The 23155-nt window shown below is 40.4% G+C and overlaps 1 protein-coding gene across 1 annotated transcript in view; it reads left to right on the top strand.

The window, feature by feature from the left end:
- ELP1 (elongator acetyltransferase complex subunit 1) overlaps positions 1 to 23155 on the top strand; it is a 55667-nt gene that overhangs the window by 28736 nt on the left and 3776 nt on the right. Inside the window, exons 21-36 of the mRNA XM_058523727.1 lie at positions 526 to 604; positions 701 to 780; positions 2014 to 2151; positions 2261 to 2346; positions 2655 to 2803; positions 4490 to 4613; positions 5516 to 5613; positions 7122 to 7323; positions 9460 to 9521; positions 14951 to 15013; positions 15943 to 16003; positions 17618 to 17731; positions 18248 to 18359; positions 19529 to 19656; positions 20139 to 20293; positions 23023 to 23098. Coding sequence (XP_058379710.1) covers positions 526 to 604; positions 701 to 780; positions 2014 to 2151; positions 2261 to 2346; positions 2655 to 2803; positions 4490 to 4613; positions 5516 to 5613; positions 7122 to 7323; positions 9460 to 9521; positions 14951 to 15013; positions 15943 to 16003; positions 17618 to 17731; positions 18248 to 18359; positions 19529 to 19656; positions 20139 to 20293; positions 23023 to 23098 — 1727 coding nt within the window. The remainder of the gene's footprint in view (positions 1 to 525; positions 605 to 700; positions 781 to 2013; positions 2152 to 2260; positions 2347 to 2654; positions 2804 to 4489; positions 4614 to 5515; positions 5614 to 7121; positions 7324 to 9459; positions 9522 to 14950; positions 15014 to 15942; positions 16004 to 17617; positions 17732 to 18247; positions 18360 to 19528; positions 19657 to 20138; positions 20294 to 23022; positions 23099 to 23155) is intronic.

The following is a 23155-nucleotide window of genomic DNA, read 5'->3' as shown; positions in this document are numbered from 1 at the left end:
CTTCCTAGCCTGAGGGGATCCATATGGGCTTTCGATGGCCTGTGAACCCAGGGAAACTGTGCACTGACCTCTGTCTATGTGTATTTATTCGGGTAGAAGGCCCAAGGCTTTTAGCAGATTTAGGGAAAGGCTTATGACCCAAAAATGCCTGAGGCAGTATTGTGAAGGAAACAATCTGTTGTCTGAATCTATTTGGGGGAAACTTTGTATTAGAAAGATCTTTGTTAACATTTTGTTAAAAAAGGAAGTAGACCTAAGTTCCATGATGATTTTCTGGGGAAAATCATTGTATATGGGGATGTAGTCCTCAGCCTGCCATGATGACTAAATCACGCCTGTTAAGAAGGTTAATGAACCTGGTACCTGATATTCTTCATTCTGTGATTTCAGAGTGGAAGTCCAGTAGTAGTTATTTGGCATTTGGGCTGTAATCTAACTGGTTTATATCATAATGGAAATGTGCAGGGTCCAGGGAGCTTAGTTTTTGTGAAATGCCCTTTCTCTTCATTTTCTGTCTTTTCACAGACTTATGTTTAAAGAAGCATTTGAATGCATGAGAAAACTGAGAATTAATCTCAATCTGATTCATGATCATAACCCTAAGGTAACATTCTAAATCTGCTATTTACCATGTCTTACTTTAGACTTGAACTAATATGATCTGAACTAAAATGTTTTGTCTTCTTTTTTTTTTGGTTAGGTGTTTCTTGAAAATGTGGAAACCTTTGTAAGACAGATCGATTCTGTAAATCACATTAATTTGTTTTTCACAGAATTAAAGTAAGTATTTTAAATAACTCATGAGTATCATATCCATATTTTTCTCTCTTCTAGTTAAAGAAATCAAATAGACAAAGAGCTAGAGGAGAGGTACTTACTGTTCGGTATTTTTTTTTTAATCACTAAAGCTCTTAGATGCGACATGTACTGGATTTTTGCTCCTTTCCTTTCTTTTAAAACAGCCTATTTAAAACTGAGACTTTAAAACATGTTATTCAGAATTATTATTTGACTTTATTTTTAGGTATACATATAAAACTATTGTTCTTATGAAATTGAAATCAAATGGTGTCTTTTTCTGTGATGACTTTTTTCTAATATTTTAATGAAAAATTTTAAACGTATAGAGAAGCTGAGAGAATTGTTCAGTGAGCATCCTGTACCACCACCTAGATTCTGCTGTTCATATTTTCCTGTATTTGCTTTATCACTATCTGCCATCTCTCCATTCATCATTCATCTTTTTTTTTTGGACAAAATTTCAGGGTAATTGTAGACATCAGTCCACCTTACCTGTTAATACTTAACCTTGCATGGCATTAACTAGAGTGTATTCTTTGTGTATGGGGTCCCCCTGCAGGTCAAACTTATCTTTAGTGAAATGCACAGATGGTAAGTGTACCACTCAGTGCGTTTTGACGGATGTATACTTCCATGTACCCTGAACCCCTATCAAGATAGAGAACATTTCCTTGATCTCAGCAAGTTCCTCCAAATTCCTTCTCAGTCAGTCTCTGTCCCCAACCCCTGGGCAACCACTTTTTTGAGTTTTTCATCATAGATCAGTTTTGCCTGTTTAAGAAATTTATATAAATGGAACCATACAGTATTTACTCTTCTGTGTCAATAAAGCTTCTTTCATTCAGTATATTATCTTGAGAGTCATCCGTGTTTATGCATGTATCACTAGTTTATTTCTTTTTATTGCTTAGTAGTATGCCATAGTGTAAATATACTACGGTTCATTCCCCTGTGGATGGACACCTGGACTGTGTCCAGTTGGGGCTATATTAATAAAACATCTATAAACATTACCGTACAGTCTTGTGGACATGTTTTACTTCTCAATGAGTTTCTCCATTTTTCACCTTATGTGAATATTTTTATAATTAAACTGTTTTCCAAAAGCCATTTTTATTTATTATCTTGTCAACACTCCTGGGGATATGTTAGTAGTTTGATAGCTGGGACATGTGTTTGGTTAGTGACCTTTTAGTACACACTTGTTCTTAGGGAAGAAGATGTCACAGAGACCATGTACCCTCCACCAGTTACCGGCACTGTCCAGCTGTCCAGGGATCCTGACGGGAAGAAAGTAGACCTTGTCTGTGACGCTATGAGAGCAGCCATGGAGAACATAAATCCTCACAAGTATGTGCGCTGTCGGTAGCTGGTGTCTTTTGAATAACAGAAGTGTATAGTTGTCCTTACTCAGCTTATGCGTCCTTCTCATTCTGGTGTTCTTCACTTACTCTCTCAGGTACTGCCTCTCAATACTCACCTCTCATGTGAAGAAAACAACCCCAGAACTGGAAATTGTGCTGCAGAAGGTACACGAGCTTCAAGGTAGAGTCCCATTGAAAGAGAGAGTGTTTAATGGGGCCTCAACTGATGTCTGGTCTTCTGGTCTTCTGGAGATCGCACTGACAGGACCAGTGCCTCATCACAGATTTAACATGTGGCCTTTTGGTCTCCATTTTAAGACCTGTGTCAGTTTTTTTGAGTGCTTCCCTGTAAAAGAGTCAAAAGTGTATATTCATCTGGTGTCCAGTTCCATCAGGAAAATTTATTGCTTTGTCTTTTTGGTTATGTTGCTAGGTGTGCGGGTTTGTTGCCCAAATGGTTTTGTTCGCTTTTTTCTTACCCACTGACAGGAAATGCTCCACCTGTTCCTGATGCTGTGAGTGCTGAAGAGGCCCTGAAGTATTTGCTGCTTCTGGTAGATGTTAATGAATTATATGATCATTCCCTTGGGACCTATGACTTTGATTTAGTCCTCATGGTAGCTGAGAAGTCACAGAAGGTATGTGGAGTTACATCCTTTTGGTTCTTGTGTATGTGATCGTAATAGTATGAAACCCTGCTCCTGACCGTACAGTATTTGGCTGAGGTTAATGCTGTGGGTTCAGGCCTGGAGGCAGATCTGTGAGTCTCCAGAGTCTTCTAAACCTCATTCTCTATCATAGTTCTAGGCTTATCAAAGTGTTTGATTGCTAGGTTGAGCAAGTAAAATAAAATCACTTGGCTATTTTTAAGATTATATGCGTATGTGTGAACAAATGCTCTTCTTATAAAGGAAATATAACGACTCATATTCCAGTCCAGTTCTTTATCACGTAGCTCTTTTTTTCCAGTGGAAAGTGGGAACACAGAGAATAGAAAGGTTTGGGGTCTCTTGTCCCACTTCAGCGTGCTACAATCAAAAAGTGTGAGCACCACTAGTCTATATGTTTTTTATCTTTTTTTTTGCAGCCTCACTTTCATCCCCTATCATTCCTTTCTTTGCTCTTGCCAGAGTGATCTTCCCCAAAAGGAAAGTTTGATGCTTCATTCGTCTGCTTAAAATCCTTCATGGGCTCCCCATTGCCCCTAGGATAAAGTTGAGAAGCCATAATGCTTGAAGACCCTTCCGTGATCTGGTCTTTGTGTATCCCTCTGTTCTCCTCTCTTGATGTTGTCTCTTTTTCTCTGCAGTGGAGGAAAAGCAGTGCTTTTGTCCCCCCAGCCACCCCATGTCTTTGCAATTAGCATTACTTCCGTCTCCCATGGGCTTATGGGCTTCTACCACTCTCGCCCTCCCCATTCCCCTGGCTGATTCTCACTCATCTAGGTTGAAGGACGCCAAGGTGACATCTTCGCAGTAGGCCATTCTTGCCTCCTTGTCCACCACCCAGGGACTGGATGAGGTGGCCCTCATATGTGCTTCCATTGCACCCAGTGCCTACTCATGCATACCAGTCTATGTCCTCTACTAGATTGTAAGTTTCCTGAGGATAAGGGTTATGTTGCATTCTCTGTACATAACGAATTGTTACTAGGTGTTTACTGATTGAAAGTTTGGGCCTGTAGTTATCCCCTACATCACGTGGGTGAACATTTAATTATTTACTCTCTTGATTTTTTTCAGTTTTGTTCTTACATGTATTCATCCTGCCCAGTGAAATTGCGGTAAGAATAGGAAGCATTTCTTCTTTAGGAAGAAAATTTTATTACAGGGCATGGCACAGAGCTAGAGATGATCAGTGGCAATAAAAACTTGGTTGTCAGGGCCTCAGAGTTTTGTGTCCAACTCAGTATAATTTTACCTTTGTTTTAACACTTGGTCTTTGCAAATGGAGGGCATGAAATGCCGTGAAAACAGTTCCAAGCACAGTGTCTTGCCCTTTTAGGAGAAACTTGGATGCATTTGTTGCATATCTTCTAGACTGGAACCTTGTTTTCCTTATTAGCTATGAAATAAGGGACTATTGTGAGACTTAGGTAAGAGTTAGCCCTGATTATTCTGAATGAAAACTAATAATGCCCATATGGTAAAGCATTTTTGCCAAAACTTATTTTATGTCGTTTGATTTTATATATTATAATTATAATTAATATAGTACGTGTTTTAAAAATCATGTAGCTTTGGGTTTAGTGCTATATTATTGTATATTTATTTTTATAAGTAAACATCACAAGCAATAAAGTTCTATTTTTTTTTTTTTTTTAGGATCCCAAAGAATATCTTCCATTTCTTAATACGCTTAAGAAAATGGAAATTAATTATCAGCGGTTCACCATAGACAAATACTTGAAACGGTATGAAAAGGCCATTGGCCACCTCAGCAAATGTGGTAAGTGTGAGGATTAGTATGTTTATTTCTGCTTCAAATTTTCTTTGAAACTAGGCAGGGTATAAATTAAAATAAAATGTTATTTTCGACATAGACTCATTTCAATTTCCACTCATGAAAACTTTAACAATTACTTATGTGCCCCTTATTTTATCATATGTACTGAAAGGCTGAGGGTAAAAGACAGTCTTAATGAACTGGAGGAGCTCCATAGCTAAGAAAATAGAACAGATCCTTTTGGGTTAAGAATGACCACCTCCTAAATTCACTTCAGTGTCTCAAAATCAAAATTGATTGATAATTCCCTCTTCTTATGGTGTTTGCAAACACCTGAGGGAAACCCAGCTTGTCTGGGGTGAGTGGCGATGCCCCCCCGGCGGTGCCCTGCAAGATGGAGTAGAACAGGCATGGGGCCAGTTGTTCTGCTTCGCCCCGTCGCTGACCCGAGCTGCAGCCTCTGGCCGCAGCCCCTTTCCTGAGGCTGAGACGGGCACACGGGGGAGCCACCTGGGGAGCTTCCTCAGCATTCCGTTTCTGGCTTCTTCGGAGAGTATGATTGAGCTGGGCTGGGATAGGACTCAGGTGTATGTATGTTTAATAAGCTCCCCAGGTAACTCTTATTAAGGAGGTTGAGGAAACATTGGGCTGGATGGTCATTTATCAGGGATAATGTAAAAATTCCTTTTAAGTAGAACTCTGATCCTAGTCAGTGCTTCTTATAGCTCAGAATCTACAGTGGTGCTCATTAAAATTCAAATTCCTGGATTCTGTTTTCTAGATACTCTGATTATGCAGGTCTTAAAAAGGTCCCTTGTTGATTTTGTTTAGGGACCATTGGTATAAGTGAAATACATTGTTTCCAAAGTCTTAAGCTTGCATGTGTATGAATCTTACTCTTGCAGGACCCGAGTACTTCCCAGAATGCTTAAACTTAATAAAAGATAAAAACTTGTATAACGAAGCTCTGAAGTTATATCCAGCAGACTCACAGCAGTACAAGGTGTGTGGTGTGTGACATGAGGCTCTCCTGGTTTTGCTTTTTGTGTTAGTTGGAAAGGGGTGAGGATTCTGAGTCCATAGCACCATCCTTGGTTTCCAGGTTTATCTTCAAACTAATTAGCCTCATCTTGAACTTCTTATCTGGGAGGATGGCCCTGACCTGTTCCTCTTCTGAAGCATTTGTGCAGGCCAGCAACCTGGAAGTTGTCCCTGTTCCCATCGGGAATGCCATGGCAGCTTCTACATGTGGTTTCCTGCTCCCATCCCACCCCCAGCCCAGCCTCTCTGCCGCATGCCTGATCATCCTGAAAATGCAGATGTTTCCCATACATTTCAGGATAGAGGAATAATTTGGTTTGTTTCTTTAAACAAACATCTCTCTAGCTTTTCTTATATGCCAGATACTTTGCTTATAAGCTAAACATCTGTGATTCTCATAACAACCTAATAGGCGTTGTGCAGAACTTACAAATAAGGAAACAGTGTACCTGAGGACCTGGAGCTTTGAAGTGGCCGAAGAGCCCGGGCCATTAGCTACTGCTCACCTGTGCCATCGTCACCGCCATTTTCAATTTCGTCTGCAAATTGCACACGTGTTTCTATGATCTGCTCCCTGCCTGCTCCTTTAGCATCAGCTGCCTCTCCAGCCCTCCGCCTTCCCCTTCCTTTAGCCTCACTTGTCCTTCAAAGCTCTCAGGTCTCCTCTGCCAGAAAGCGACTCCTGGGCGAGGTGCCCAACGCTGAGCTCCCAGAGCACCTTGTTCTAACCTTGGTGATGACATTTCTCAAACTGCTAACTTACTGATTGGTCTCCCCCACCAGGCTGTGGGTTCTTAAGGGCAGGGACTCTGTGTTATATTCCTCTCTATGTACCTGCCTGACACTGAGTCTGGGGAGTAGAGAACTTGGCCAATGGCTGCCTCTTTGCTCTCATTTTCTTTTTCTGTTCCCCTCTCTCGTGTTCTCTCTGCTCCAGTCACACCAGCCTTCTTGTTATTCCTTCCAGTGTATTCCACACACATTCCTGCCAGATGGCCATGGTGGCTTCTGTGCTCTTGGCCTTGAATACTCTGCCCTAACGCTTCAAGTGACGTATTCTTCTTACAGCCCTCTAAAATAGCACTCCTGTTGCTCTCTGTCCCTTTACCGTAACTGCCGTTATGTCATAGACCATAATTGTGTTTATGAGTCGGTTCTCTGTCACCACAAAGCAGGAACTTGGTGGTGGTTCTTGTTGTTGTTTGGTTTTTGCTTATTTGGTTTTATTTTTTACATTGCTATATTATTCCCAGTGCCCTGAATAGTATTCAGTAATTATTCATTGAGTGAATAAATGGCACATCCTCAGTACAGTTTTGAATGGAAGAATGATTCAATTCACTGATCAACCACAGGATTTTCCTAAGTAATTCAAGAGAGTTTCAAGTATAGTGACAGGCAGCCTACAGTGGAGATTTAAAAAATGATTGTCACCTTTCCTCACCAAACCTACATCTCCTCTTGTCACAGGATATCAGCATTGCTCATGGGGAACACCTGATGCAGGAGCACCTCTGTGAGCCAGCGGGGCTTGTGTTTGCCCGCTGTGGTGCCCACGAGAAAGCTCTCAGTGCCTTTCTGGCTTGTGGCAGCTGGCAGCAAGCTCTCTGCACAGCAGCCCAGCTTCACTTGTCCCAAGACCAGCTGGCTGGCCTCGGCAGAACCCTGGCAGGTAAACACAGCCATTTAGCTTCTCCAAAATGAGAACCTTTCCAAAGTGTTTCTGTTTGTTTCTTTGTTTGGCAATTTTGCAAATAAATGTAAGACAGCATACCTTGAGATGGTCTCATGTTCCTTGGTAAAAATTAATTTAGAATGGTTTATTAAGTAAAGGTTAAACTGCTACAAGAATCCTAAAACGCAATGGCATAATAAAGACAGCGGTTTATTTCTCTCTCATGTTAGGACTGACAAGTCCTTCCACTGTGTGTCTCTGCCATCTCTTAGGCAGTTTTTTGTAGATGGATTATCTCCATATCTGTATTCCATTCCTTGGGAAGGGGGAGAAGCCAGAGTCATGGGAGAATACTTACCTTTAAGTTGGAAATGAACTAGAAGTTACACTATCACTTCTGCATCTCATTCACTGAAACTTACATCATATGGCCACACCCAGTACAGTGTAGCTGAGTGGCCACGTGCCCTCTAAGAAGGTAAAGATGAATTTTGGGGTGGGGCCGTTCAGGTGTAGACAATAGATGGTTGGAAACCACAATAGCAATTTTCAGAAATGAGGTGAAAGAAGAGGCCAAATGTATAAACATTCTGAATGCAAAGGCAGTTTAGCTGTTTTAGGTCTAGGGTTTGCCTGGACTGGGGGTGAAGCTATACCAGATTCTGATTTCTTAGAGTAGAGGAGAGGTTAAGGACTGCCTGGGAGAAGAGATGAGTAGAGGCTCTGGCCCTCTCAACTGTGCTTGAAGTAAGTGATTGACTAGTATACTTTCACCTTATCCGTTCAAGAGTCTTGTGAATATTGTTATGGTCTCCAAAAGAAAAAAAAAAAAGCAGTCCTGAAAATATCCCAAATTATGTCCTGTTAAATGTATGTACATGCCTTCCTTAGTTATTTGTATTATTCTTTTTTCCTTGGGATTGTGAAAATGTGTAAGATTATCACTTTTTTTCTGGCATTTTCTGATTATTAGATCTGTAGGCTCCTCTATAAAGCCCTCTCAATTTCCAAGCTGAATTCTTTTTACAAGTGTTGAGAATTCCTTATTTTAGGCCTTTTAGTTATTCATTCTGTCTCCATTGTTACTTCTGCTTTAGAAACTTATGATATTGGTAGTTTATACCTTCTAGCTCTCTTCTTAGGATCTATGATCTTCTCTTACAGTCTTTACAACTCTTAGCTTGCTTTTTGCCATGCCTTATGAGGGAATACACCTAGCTCTTCCAGATGTTTAGCAGAAAAAGATAGGGAAGGCAGCGGTCAAAGATTTTGAGAAATGCTACATGGTGGGGTCACTTCATGAGCACATTTAACTTAAGCAGTTTACACAAGCCAGCAAAAGAAAGAAAAGTTAGCTATTTAAATAATGGAAGTGACTACAGTTGTTTTTGTCAGTGGTTATGTTATATGCCCTGGAGTTAGCATGAGATGGGAGGCATGAATCTGCCAGCCTGTTAGTCAGCGTCGGGTTCTGTGCGCCTCTCCTTGTGTGATTATCTCATCTGGGCTGAGAGTGATTCTAGGATCTAAAGACGGCATGACCCTGAACATAGGCCAACTACCTCCATCTAGTGGTCAACCAAAGAAACAGCAGTCTCTTCCAAGTACAGGAAAAAACGGATTTAGTGAGAGATGCTAGGTCAGTTTCCCATATGCATGCCTTTGTAAGCATTTTTCGTGGCTAATTTTGACTCTGCATGATTTTCACATCCCATGCTAAATTTAGATTGTAATTGCCATTCAAGATAGGACTCTGGTATTCCAGCCTCTTTCCCTCAAGGAAGTTCACAAACAACATAGTTTGATACATAATCAAGACGTATTAATGAAACCCTTCAGCAAAATTATCTGTTTAATTTTGATTTACCCCATGCCTCACACACTTAACTTGATCTGAGAATGGTTTTTTGGTACTGCTTTTTATTATCCTATGGAACAGTCATAGGGAGCAGTTTTGAAAATGCTGTTTTTAAGCAGTTTGATTTGATTGTATGCTCTATAGAGCTCAATCTTCTATTTGTAGGAGACCATTTTGATTTAAATAGTACCACCAAAAACCGTTTCAACTTGAGTTTTGGTAATACTGTTCTTAGCAAGCCAACTATGGTCAAATGCTTGTTATTATCTTTTCAGGAAAGCTAGTTGAGCAGAGGAAGCACAGTGACGCAGCCACAGTTTTGGAACAGTACGCCCAGGTAAACTCAGTTCCTCCTTTCTAAAACCCCCAGTCAACAACCAAGGACTTCCTAGTTGAACCTTATGGATCATGGATATTAAAGGAACTGTGGGTAATTAGGAAATCCAGAGATAGTGTTTGCCCTGCAAGTCTTCCATCTTGCTGACTTGACTTGGAAATCTAAATTCAGTATATCTCTAAGTCATTTTAAGTTCTGTGGGGTAGAACACCAAAGAGCTCTACTATACTACCTAATAGTGGTTTGGCCTTGGTAGAAAGTGCTAAAGTAAATCTCAAGGTAGTTGTTCTTTTTATGTTAACTTGCCAAAGTAGAAACAATGAAAAGGGACCATTCTAAAACAAAGTGATTGACCTTTAGACAATTTTTTGGCTTTTACTCTCATTCTCTCTATTGGAAATGTCTCTTTTAGCTTAGGTAGCTTGATGGGTTCCAATTTTCCAGCAGATTATAAAGATAAGTACCTATACCAGCTTTTGTGTGTGTGTGTGTGTGTGTGTGTGTGTGTGTGTGTGTGTGACGAAGATCAGCCCTGAGCTAACATCCATGCCCGTCTTCCTCCACTTTATGTGGGATGCCGCCACAGCATGGCCTGACACGTGGTGCATCAGTCTGCGCCCGGGATCCGATCCGAACCCGGGTCGCCAACAGCAGAGCGCGAGCACTTAACCACTACGCCACGGGGCTGGCCCCTATACCAGCTTTTGGTGGAATTATAGGATTTATTTTAAAAATAATAAAACTATGCGCTGACACTGGCCACAGACTAATAGGACATATATACACAGTTGACACCAGGGATTACTGCCTTCTAGGGTTTTGGCCTTTGAAGAGAGAGTGTTTTTTCACATTTGTTACTAGGGGGCATATTTGCATAACCTAATTATGCTTTTAAAATGCTTTAGTGTCTTTTATGTTAAAAGACTGAGTGAAAGAAGATAACTAAAATTTGATATCCTTCGGTCCAGGAAAGAAAATATATTGGGTGATTGGCTGAAAACATCAATGAATAAAATATACATAATGAATAAAGAGGTTGGAGTAGAAAGATATACCACCTAAGATGGTTAATTATAATGGATGAGATGCCACCATCCTTTTTTTCTCTGTAAATGAAGATTAATTCATATATATATTTATATATTTGTAATTTATGTATTAAATTAGGGTGTAATTTATATACAATAAAATTTACTAATTTTAAGTTAACAGTTGGATGAGTTTTGACAAATTCTTACAGTTGTGTAACCACCACTGTAATCATGACACAGAACATTTCTAATACCCCAAAAGTTCCCTATTTCCCCTTGCAGTCAGTCTTCTCCCTCTACTCCCATCTCTGTCGACCACTGATCTGCTTTCTGTCATTACAGTTTTGCTTCTTCTAGAATTTCATATAAATGGAACCATCTGGTATGTGGTCTTTTTAGTCTGGCTTCTTTCACTCACATAATGCTTTTGATTTCTAACATTTCTTTTTGATTCTTAATTTGCATCTCTCTGCTTACATCACTCATCTGTTCTTGCATTTTGTCTACTTTTTCCATTAGAGCCAGTAGCATATTAATCATGCTTATTTTATTTTAAATTCCTGGCCTCATAATTCCATCATCCCTGCCATATCTGAGTCTGGTTCTGGTGCTTGCTCTGACTCTTCAAACTACTTTTTGTCCTTTTTGTGTGCCTTGTAATTTTTTGTTGAAAGCCTGATGTGATGTACTGGGTAAACGGAAATTGAATACATAGGCCTTTAGTGCTAAGGTGTGGTGGGAGGAGAAGCGTTCTGTAGTACTGTGATTAGGTCTCAGACTTCTAGTGAGTCCGGGTGCCTGGACTGTAAACTTCACTAGTGCTTCTCAGTTTTTTCACCCCTTAGGTAGGACAGGAAAACTAGAGGGAGATGCAGTTGGGTCTTTCCCTTCCCCCACATAGGTTAAGCCCTGGTAAAACCCACTTTGGTTAGGCTCTGGCGAAATAGTTTCTCTTGAGAGCAGGCCTTGTTAAGAATAGCATACTCTGGGTGTATTTTAAAATGGCTGTTTCTCCCCTCCCCTTGCCGGAAGCACGGGGAGATTTCCCTCTGATACTCAATGTGAGAACCTGGTAGAGCTCCTTGGGGTAAAAACTCACAAGAGAGAGGGGTACTCCTTAAGCCTGGGCCCCCATAGAGTGCCTTGTTCACAGTGAGCCTCCAGGCATTTTTCCATTACAATTTAGATTTTTCCTGGCCTAGTACTGATTCCATTGGAGATTTCTGCTAGTGGATTTCTGTTCTGGTGGGTTGTAATTCTCCATATCCACCTGTCTGTCTCTTTAGTTTTGGGGGCAGCAGTTTGCCCTGTGACTTCAGAACCCTGACGGATCTAAGAAGAGTTGTTGATTTTCAGTTTGTTCGGCTTTTTACTTGTTAGGATGGGGTGACAGCTTCCAAGTTCCTTAAATGCTGGGTTAGAAACTAGAAGTCGTATAATGCTTTTGAGATTCATCCATATTGTAGTGTGTATCAGTTTAGTTCTTTTTATTTTGTTGAATAGTATTCCATTGTGTGACTATGTCACAGTCAATCAAAAAAATGAAAAATAAATGTTGGCAAAGATGTGGAGAAATAGGAACCCTTGTACTTACTGGTAGGAATGTAAAATGGTGCAGCCGCTGTGGAAAATAGTTTGGCAGTTCCTCAAAAAGTTAAACATACAATTACCATATGACCCAGCAATTCCACTCCTAAGTATATACTCAAGAGTAGTGGAAACATATGTCCACAAAGAAACTTGTACACAAATGTTTACAGCAGCATTATTTATAATACCCAAAAGGTAGAAACAACCCAACTGTCCATCAGTGACAGATGAATGGATAAATAAATTGTGATAAATACACACACACACACTGAATATATTTTGACTGAATATATATGACTGAAAAATATTCAGTCATGAAAAGGAACAAAAAGCTGATACATGCTGTAACTTGGATAAACCTTGAAAACATTGTGTTAAGTGAAATAAGCCAAATATAAAAGGACAAATATTGTATGATTCTACTTATATGCAGTGCTGAGAGTAATCAGATTTATAGAGACAGAAAGTAGAATGGTGGTCGCCAGAGGCTGGGGGTAGGGGAATATGGAGAGTTATTGTTTAATGGGTATAGAGTTTCAGTTTTGCAAGATGAAAAATATTCTGGAGATGGATGGTGGTGATGGTTTCACAATAGTGTGTATTTACTTAATGCCACTGAATTGTACACTAAGATGTTAAAATGATAAATTTTAGGTTATGTATATTTTACTACAATCAAAAAAATAAATTAAGGGGGCCGGCCTGGTAGCATAGCGGTTAAGTTCCCACGCTCCGCTTTGGCGGCTCAGGGTTCGCAGGTTCGGATCCTGGGTGCAGACCTGTGCACCACTAATCAAGCCATGCTGTGGCGGTGTCCCATACAAAGTAGAGGAAGATGGGCACAGATGTTAGCCCAGGGCCAGTCTTCCTCAGCAAAAAAAAGGGGAGGATTGGCAATGGATGTTAGCTCAGAGCTAATCTTCCTCACAAAAAAAATAAATAAAAATAAAAAAAAAATAAGGAGAAAAGGAACAAGGAACTGATAAGTGCTGCAACTTGGATGAATCTTGAAAACATTATGCGAAGTGAGAGACACCGGACACAGTCACCTAATGTATGGTTCCTTTTACGTGATACATCCAGACTAGGCAAATCCAGAGAGACAGAAAGCAGATTAGAGGTTACCAGGGGATCAGGGGAGTGGGAAATAAGGATGGATTACTTAATGGGTATGGAGTGTTTTTATGGGGTGATAAAAAAATTTGGTGGTTATACAACATTGTGAAGACAGTAAATACCATCAAGTTATACACTTTAAACTGATTAATTGTATGTTATATGAATGTTACCTCTAATAAAACACACAAATACACATTCTCTCTGCAAGTCAAACAAACATCCTTCTATGGACCTGTGGTATGGGCCTGTTAGTGTGGCATATGCAAGATGATCCATTAGAGTCTGGGAAGAAAATATTTATTTTTGTTTACTCTTTTTCATTAAAAATAACTTATTTAAAGTAGTATATGTATATTATAGTTCGTTTAAAATGCTGAAAGCAAATACAAGAAAATGAAAACACCTCATTCCTACCACTCAGAGATTGCTGTTATTAGCACCTCCTATTTCTTTCTGGAATTCTCTCTCTCTCGCTCTCTGTACACAACACACACGCGCGCGCACACACACACACACTCTCTCTCTCTCTCTCTGTACACACACACACACACACACTTATTTTTAACCAAAATGAAATTACGTTGTTTGTGCTGTGCTATTTGTAAATTTGCGTTGTTTCATTCTGGTCTTCATCTTTCCATGTTAACACATTTTAATTTATCTAATAATTAAAATTCAAGTTCCCAGGGGCCAGCCTGGTGGCGCAGTGGTTAAGTTCAGCCCGCTCTACTTCACTGGATCAGAGTTCACGGATTTGGATCCTGGGTGCAGACCTACGCCACTTGTCAGCCATGCTGTGGTAGTGACCCACATGCAAAGTGGAGGAAGATGGGCTACTCTTCCTCACAAAAATAATTAATTAATTAAAAAATTCAAGTTCCCTCAATGGTTCCAAAATTTTTTACAGGCAGATTGATCCAAATTAGATTCCAATTTGGGATCATATATCCTTTTAAATCTGTTTTAATGTGATGTATACCCCTCGTTCCCCTTTTTATGACGGTGACTACTAGAGGAAACCCAGCCAGTTGTCTTTTATATTTCATCTTTGAAAATATTTTTTGTATTATATGCTTCATAAGTATATTAGGTAATTAGATATTGGGGTACCGGATCAAAAATTTTTACTGGGAAGAGTATAAGCATCCAAAACATTTGAAGACTGTAGGGTATGTGGGTGTTTATTACACTCATGTTTATTAAATGCATTTTTCAGTTTTCTGTAAGTTTGAAGTTTTTTGAAATAAAAAGTTGGAGAAAAAATAAACATTCAAAGAGCAAAAAGAAAAGTTATAAGATTGCTATTCTAGTGTACCATTTTTTCTAAGTATGGTCTTGTTAGTTTGGGAACCCACCTAAACTTACTGAATCAAACTTGGTGGTGAAGCTGGGGAAATGGGGATTTTTAACATCTCTCTGGTGGTTTTGATGCTCTGATATACAGAGAGATGATACTTACCATGTGTTTCTTGATCATTTCTAGAATCTGCATCCCCCCCTTTGTCTTTTGCATCAGTATTTATTGAGCATGTACTCCAGGCCAGGCACAATGCTGAGAACCAGGACTATGAGGGATAGGCTGGAAAGGTAGATAGAGGCAGCTCTGTAGGCAGTTTTACAGTTTGTTATGGTGGCATCTGACACGCTTGCTCCATTAACCCGTTCTCGTCCTTGATGTTTCCTTGTCAGGATTATGAAGAAGCTGTGCTCTTGCTGTTAGAAGGAGCTGCCTGGGAAGAAGCTCTGAGACTGGTAAGAGAACTTTAAAAATCCTCCCCGGGGCCGGCCCTGTGGCTTAGCAGTTAAGTGCGCGCACTCCACTACTGGTGGCCTGGGTTCGGATCCCAGGCGCGTACTGACGCACCGCTTCTCTGGCCATGCTGAGGCCGCATCCCACATACAGCAACTAGAAGGATGTGCAACTATGACATACAACTATCTACTGGGGCTTTGGGGAAAAAAAGGAGGAGGATTGGCAATAGATGTTAGCTCAGAGCCAGTCTTCCTCAGCAAAAAAAAGGAGGATTGACATGGATGTTAGGTCAGGGCTGATCTTCCTCACAAAAAAAAAAAAATCCTCCCAGTGTTAGGGGCTAAGCGGAGCGAGAGTGCAAGGGAGACAGGGTCAGCCATAGCCCCTTGTTTTCCGAGGCTAGTGAAATTAAGTAGAAACAGCTCAGGTTCCCTATCTAAGGATAAGCAATGTTTTTTAAACCATTTAAAAAATTTATTCTTGGGGCCAGCCCCATGGCTTAGCGGTTAAGTGTGTGCGCTCCGCTGCTGGCAGCCCGGGTTCGGATCCTGGGCACGCACCAAGGCACTGCTTCTCCGGCCATGCTGAGGCCACGTCCCACATACAGCAACTAGAAGGATGTGCAGCTATGACATACAACTATCTACTGGGGCTTTGGGGGGGAAATAAATAAATAAATAAAATTATTAAAAAAAATAGATAAAATAAAAGATTTATTGTTGATGTTTGGGCTTAGTTGGTTCTCTAAATGTGAAATATTACTGTTTTTTACTGAAATGAGTTGAATTTTCATTGGTTGCCTTATGGGAGGTCTGCTCCTCTGGAAAATATCCTGGTCACCTCTGAATGTGATCCATTTCTTTCCAAGTATCTTAACTCTCCAGGACTTAAGTTTTCCTGCCTAAAATTTTTGTATTTTTCCTTTTAGGTATACAAATACAACAGACTGGATATTATAGAAACCAATGTAAAGCCTTCCATTTTAGAAGGTGAGGGTTACATTTTAGATAGAATTCCTTGTTTGGAAGTATAGAGATGAGGAGAAGGAGATGGGAGAGTATTCCCATTGTTATTACATCCTTTAATCGTGTGTTACAATCGTGGAGTCAGTCAAAATTCTCCACTAGGTGTAATATTTAATTCTGACCAGGGTTTTTAAGTATGCTAAACTGTTAAATAGTAGTACATAAAATATTTGAATGTTAAAAACCTGTGATAGGGCCCGGCCCTGTGGCATAGTCGTTAAGTTTGCACGCTCTACTTCGGCAGCCCAGGGTTTGTGGGTTTGGATCTAGGGTGCAGACCTACACACAGCTCATCAAGCCATGCTGTGGTGGCGTCCTACATAAAAAATGGAGGAGGATTGGCACAGATGTTAGCTCAGAGACAATCTTCCTCACCAAAACAAAAACCTGTGATGAGATAGGATTAAGAATCTTTGTATTTGAGAATAGTTGGTAAATGAATATGAACTATATATTAGATAGTAGTATTGTATCAATGGTCAGTTTCCTGCATTTAATAATTGTATTGTGGTTATATTAGATAATATCCTTATTCTTAAGGGAGATATGCTGAAATACTTAGGAGGAAAGGATCATATCTGCAACTTACACTCAAAAGGCTCCACAAAAGTAATTTTGTGTGTGTTTGTGTGTGCGTTTTTTTGTGTGTGTAGAGAGAAACAGAGGAAGCCAAAAATACGGCAAAATGTTAGCAATTGCTAAATCTAGGTGAAGGGTGTATGTATGTACATTGAACTTTTGCAACTTTTATATATGTTTGAAATTTTTTCAAAATAAAAATTTAAAAAATTATAAAAGAACCTTTGCAAATAAGTTGATGGTTGCTAGAGAACAGTTGAGTGTTATCAATTCTGGAGTACTCTAGTGGTCACTGTGACCCCTTAAAAGCAAAGTGTAAAAGAAGGACATCAGTTGGACTTAATCTTTGAGAGCAGGGTTGATTGCAAGCTCTGCCTTTTTTAGCACAGTCTACCTTGTAAGTAATGTCTGACCTTTCTGAAGTTAACATGTATACACATTCTTACCCTGCCTGCCCCTCATCCCTATCCTAATTAAAACGGTGGGAGGGTTCTTTTTGTATCATTCACTTTAGGTACCCCTAACTGGATACTGAAAGCATCCTTCCTGGCCCTGCAATCCATCTAGCCCACTCTTGGATTTTTTCTACTAATGAGAAGCTAGAAAATTGCTGACAGTTGATCTGCACAGACTTAATACCTATGTTTAGGAAGCATTTCAGCGACTTTTCTCCCATTTTTGTTAACAGCTCCTGTGCACTCCTTTTATTTGCATGTCCTCTTTTGGGTTAGATACAAAGTCTTTGTTCAGATGATTCTATAAGTTTAGTAGTAGAGAGTATTCTAGGATGATGTTGATGAACTCTAAGATCTGGAATGTCAATCTCTAGTTTGTTTTCCTAAAACGATGTAGGTTAATTCTCATTAAGGAAAAAATCTTGCTTGGAAAACCTACTAACCTGTTTCTTTTTGTTAAATTCCAACTCCCTAACTGCCCCCCTCTGGTTTTTCCTCTTTACTTAAACATCATGCTCAAGTTATTTTCCATCTGCACCTTCAGCCCAGAAAAATTACATGGCATTTCTGGACTCTCAGGCAGCCACATTCAGTCGTCATAAAAAACGTTTATTGGTGGTTCGAGAGCTCAAGGAGCAAGCGCAGCAGGTGAACCTGGGTGAGTGTCTGCATGGAGACATTGATGCGTGGGGGGGCCACCATCGTCAGGGACGCTTATTGTGCCTCCTGCAGTGTGATTACTGTGCAGGGGGACGTCTGAGGCCTCTGTGAAACCCCTTAGGGGCTGTGTGTGTATGTGTATATGTCTATGCTTGTGGGTTTTGGGGGAGGGCTTGGGGGCAGGACAAAGTATGAATGGGAAGAGCTCTGCCAGACATTCCGCCAGTGCCCCCACCAAAGCAGCTGACTACTGCGTTTTACAAAATGAGTCTCCTTGTTTCCAAAAGTTTCTTTGCTTTAAAAAAATGAAACAAAAGAAAAAAGTTTGGTAAACTACTAGTCTACAGTAATAAAACTGTATTTGATATTATCTCATTTCATTTTGAGATTAACTTTGTAATAATTTTCATCCATCCTTAGATATGCCCTGGTTAACTATAATCCCCTTACCCCACTGAAGGTAATCCCACATTAGCAGGGAGTTTTCATTCTGCATCTGGTTCTTCTTTTCTAGATGATGAGGTGCCCCATGGTCAAGAGTCAGATCTCTTCTCCGAAACTAGCAGTGTCATGAGTGGCAGTGACATGAGTGGCAAATATTCCCATAGTAACTCCAGGATATCAGCGTATGTATCACGTTTATGCAGCACATTGATCATGCCTTGGGTATATGGAGAAAGTACAAGTAAATAGGTCAGTCTTCCACCAGGACAGGGCAGCGGGAGGGAGGGGACATTCTTCAAGGCCACGTGGAAGTTGTGCAAGGTTTTCCCAGCATATCTAAGAGATTAGACTCAGCGTTAAAATGTTTTCTGCTGCAGCTTTGTGGCCTGTATGTTTGCCAGGTGCCCACGAGGCAGTTACACTGGGTACTCAATTTATATAACATCTGATTTTACTCATTTAACAAATATTATTTATTTTAGTCATTTATTATAATCACTTAATAGTGACTATAATGTGTAGGCACTAATAAAATGAAAATATCATAAAAAAGATTTCAGGCTTCTTCAGTTTAGGATTGGGATTGGAAGCAGTCATAAATATAAACAAGTCATCACACTTTTACCCAGTGTAACAATTGGTCAGAAGTATTTACTGAACATCCACATGCTAGTTGTAGTGAATGTCACCAAAAACTTTTAAGGAGATAGGGGCTTATAGTCTTGCTTGGAAAACATAAACAATGCAAGATTATATTTTTAAACTGAGTTTGCTTTAGGAATTCAGGGTAGAGATCTGTGAGGTTGTATGGGGTGATCAGAAACTACAAGAAAGGCAACTAGAACTGGGCTTTTAAGAGTTGAGGTGAGAGAGTCCCTGACAAAACAGATGGCGTAATTAGAGACCTCTGAGACAGGAAAGAACATGGGATTCATTAATGTTTTATTATATTCAATTTCCTATCTGGTATGTCTGTATCTCCTTATTTAAATTTTATTTTGTTGTCTTTAAATTTATTTGGTTTTTATTACAAAATTCAAGGTGATTATTTTTCTCTTCATTGTTCTAGCTCTTATTATCGGATATAACCTCATTTTACTCTGTATATTAATCAAAACTTCAAGGCCAGACATTACATTTTAGGGTTTTCCTTACTACTTCCTGCCTGTAAGACTTGCCTCCCAGTTTTATTTCAGGTATTGCTTTAACACCTTGTCCCTGTTTCCCCCAAATACAAATACCACCTGTATACTCTCTGGTTTCCCAGAAAGTTAGTGGCCAACAGTTATACTCATTTTAATCTGTTCAGCACAAGAAGAGCCTGTTTTTAAACATCTCTAATTTCTGACAGACGATCATCTAAGAATCGTCGCAAAGCAGAGCGGAAGAAGCACAGCCTCAAAGAAGGGAGTCCCTTGGAGGAGCTGGCCCTTTTGGAGGCATTGAATGAAGTGGTACAGGGCACTGAAAAACTGAAAGGTATATTCTCAATACTGATGCTTCTTGCCCACAAAAAAGTAGTAAATGGACAGCACAGACAGACATGGGATAGTAAATAATTAAGATAAAATTTTCCAAACTTGAGGAAAGACAAAAACTTTCAGCAGGAAGCGTCATTTCAGGGCACATTCGTGAAACAGTACTTCCCAGCCAGTAACCTAGAGGCCTTCCTCCATTGGCATCCACCTTCCAGAGCTGTGCGAGATTAGCACTGAAATCAGGACGAAGGATTGTGGAGACACTGCTTCCTGCTTGGGGCCCACTGTGTTTTGTTTTTTTTTTTTCCTTTTTGTAGTAGATATGTTGAATTATTCCAGCATTTGGGAAGAAAGAAGAAAATGTGAGAGATCGCAACTGTAGTGTGATGTTAGTTTCTTTCCCAAGCAAAAAATATCTATGTTACGATTCTAGCAGTGGAGCTGGGGATACAACTTACCGCTCTCTAAATTTCTTCTCTCTAGATGAAGTATACCACATTTTAAAGGTGCTCTTTCTCTTTGAGTTTGATGAGCAAGGAAGGGAATTACAGAGGGCCTTTGGAGATACTCTGCAGCTGATGGAAAGGTCACTTCCAGAAATTTGGACTGTCACCCACCAGCAGAGTTCAGCTACACCTGTAAGTTTTCCTCAGAGACAGAATGTGCATTTTTTCATCATTTTCACAGGTTATTACACTCACACAATCTCTTAAAAGTCAAGGCAAAAGAATTTCCTGTTCTTAAAACATAATATGCCATAGTTAAATTATCTTGGGCTTATGTTTAAGTTGTAAGAGTATTTTATATTTGACAGTACAGGGACTAGTACACCCTGGCCTAGGTTAAGTTTGCTTTTATTTCTCCTTTCCACATGAAGCAGCTGTCATGGAGAAGATGGGAAAGTCAGATGGTTGCCCCCAGCCTTCTATGACATTGAGTTGTGGAGGAGAAGCTAGAACTAGAGCTGGCCTCTCACCTCCCTGTTCAGACTTATGGATGGGATCAGAGTTCTTTAAAGGAATGCAGACAATTGCTTTTCCTTTTGTTTTTTGGAAAATTTGATTTATCACTTCTGTGTTTTTATGACAAGGTTTGCTAATTATGTTGAAGGCTGTTTGTCTCTCAAGAATTTTTTTTTTTTTTTTTTGAGGAAGATCAGCCCTGAGCTAACATTTGTGCTAATCCTCCTCTTTTTGCTGAGGAAGACCGGCTCTGAGCTAACATCTATTGCCAATCCTCCTCCTTTTTTTCCCTTTTTCTCCCCAAAGCCCCCCAATAGATAGTTGTATATCATAGTTGCACATCCTTCTAGTTGCTGTATGTGGGATGCGGCCTCAGCATGGCCGGAGAAGCAGTGCGTTGGTGCACGCCCGGGATCCGAACCTGGGCCGCCAGTAGCGGAGCGCGTGCACTTAACTGCTAAGCCACGGGGCCGGCCCTCATCAAGAATTCTAATGTATTATCATCTATTTATTGTTTATACCTCTGCTCAGTCTCTCACCCCTCAGCTCTATTGTTAGTGTTTTGATTTTGATTGAGAAAGGCTGGTGTATCAGTCACAGTCCATTAAGGAAAACAAAACCCAAAGCTCTTATTTTATCAGAGAGAATTTAATATATAGAATTGGTTAAGCAAGTATTGGAGCACTGAAAAGGCAAAGAGGAACACAGGAGGAACACTGAGGGTGTAACTGTAGGCAGTGGCTTGTACCCCTAAGGCTGAGGGAACAAAAGGAAGAGTTTGGGTTTATTAGAATTTAGAAGCTTGGAGGTGGGGACCTGCTGCGCTGGTTCTTGACCCTCTGAGAAGGGGGTGCCAGCCAGCTGGTGCTGATATTTCTAAGGGGGCATGATGAGGCTGGTTCTGAGTGTATAGAAATAAACAGAAAGTGGAGTGAACAGCTGCTGCCTGGGTGAAGAGCTGCTGAGTGAAAGGAAGCAAATGAAGGAGCAAATTCCTTCTTCTTCCTCCAGCCTTGCTCTCTCCCTCTGGTGTCTGCTCTTGGCGGAGCCAGCTGACGAAGATGGAATGTTTCCTCAGGCTCCCAGCACCAGCATCACCAGCCTTGTATAAATGCTGGGTTTGGAGCTGAGAGGGAGGTTAGTAATCAGCTCACTGATTAGAAACACATACGTTTACCGGGCCTTGATTTCCTCAGTTATAAATGGGGATGATACTTCCCCGGTACACTTCACTGGAATGTTTTGAAGGTTAGATAAGAGGATAGATGTAAAAGCATTTTACAAACCTTAAAAATAAAAGCAGCTAGGGGCCAGCCCAGAGGAGCCGTGGTTAAGTGTGTGTGCTCCCCTTCGGCTGCCTGGGGTTCACAGGTTCGGAACCCCAGGCGTGCACCGACACACCTCTTGTCAAGCCGTGCTGCGGCAGCGTCCCATATAAAGTAGAGGAAGATGGGCATGGATGTTAGTCCACGGCCAATCTTCCTCAGCAAAAAAAAAAAAAAAAAAAAGAGGATTGGCATTGGTTGTTAGCCTAGGGCTAATCTTCCCCAAAAATAAATAAATAAAAGCAGCTAAGAATCAATACCCCCACAAATACTTGAATTCACTGTAATACGTATTTCCCAGAAGAAATGTGATCATCTTCAAAACTATAGTGGATTCAAAGCGAACAATTTATAATGCCTCCCCATGCCCTTCCCTCTCCTCTTCTATTCGGATCATATTAACTTCTGAGTCTTCTAGAGAAAATGACCAGGAAAATTGTAGTTTTGCTTTAGTGGTATGATAAGTATGATAATGGCATATGTGCAGATGCCATGAGTCACGTGGAAGTGCTTTGAGCACATGACATTGCTGCTGAAGGTATGCCACCGAGGGGCTGCACACAGAGCTGGGGGAAAGCAAAGCAGAGGGCCTGGCGTGTGCCCAGTGAGGCTCATGCTGGCATGGAATTCCTGTGAAGTCTCTTGTTTTATCTTGAACATGTGTGCAGAGTTTTCATTCTACTCCACAATATGCGCACATTTGTTTTATATAAAAATTCCCACAAATCTTTGAGTACAATTTGATACTGTGTATTCTATAGCCTCTTGTACTGTACCCCCTCCTCTCGGGTATGGCTTGCTCATTTGGAACAGAACAGGCATATGTCATTGTAGATTCCACACACCCCCCCCCCCGGCCCCTTATCATTACCTTGTACTGATAGAAAGGAGATTCAGAGGTCTGAGTTGAGACTGAAGAAACTACCAAATTAAAGTCATATAGGAAAAGAGAAGTACTGTGTTGATACCATACTAATGAAGATGATAGGCTGGTAATGGCAAGTAGAGATTTGGCCTTTGGTATTGAGGTCATCAGAAATATAAGATAATCTTTGCTGATACAGTCTACTTTCTACTTAGGTTCTAGGTCCCGATTCTACTGCAAATAGTATCATGGCCTCTTATCAACAACAGAAGACTTTGGTTCCTGCTCTTGGTTAGTATGTTTTCCCTATAAATCATGATAGTACTAAGCAGAAGGAATATCTTTCTG

Source organism: Diceros bicornis, chromosome 28 (assembly GCF_020826845.1).
Source record: "Diceros bicornis minor isolate mBicDic1 chromosome 28, mDicBic1.mat.cur, whole genome shotgun sequence".
Lineage (NCBI taxonomy): Eukaryota > Metazoa > Chordata > Mammalia > Perissodactyla > Rhinocerotidae > Diceros > Diceros bicornis.
This window is presented reverse-complemented; position numbering and strand designations above follow the sequence as displayed.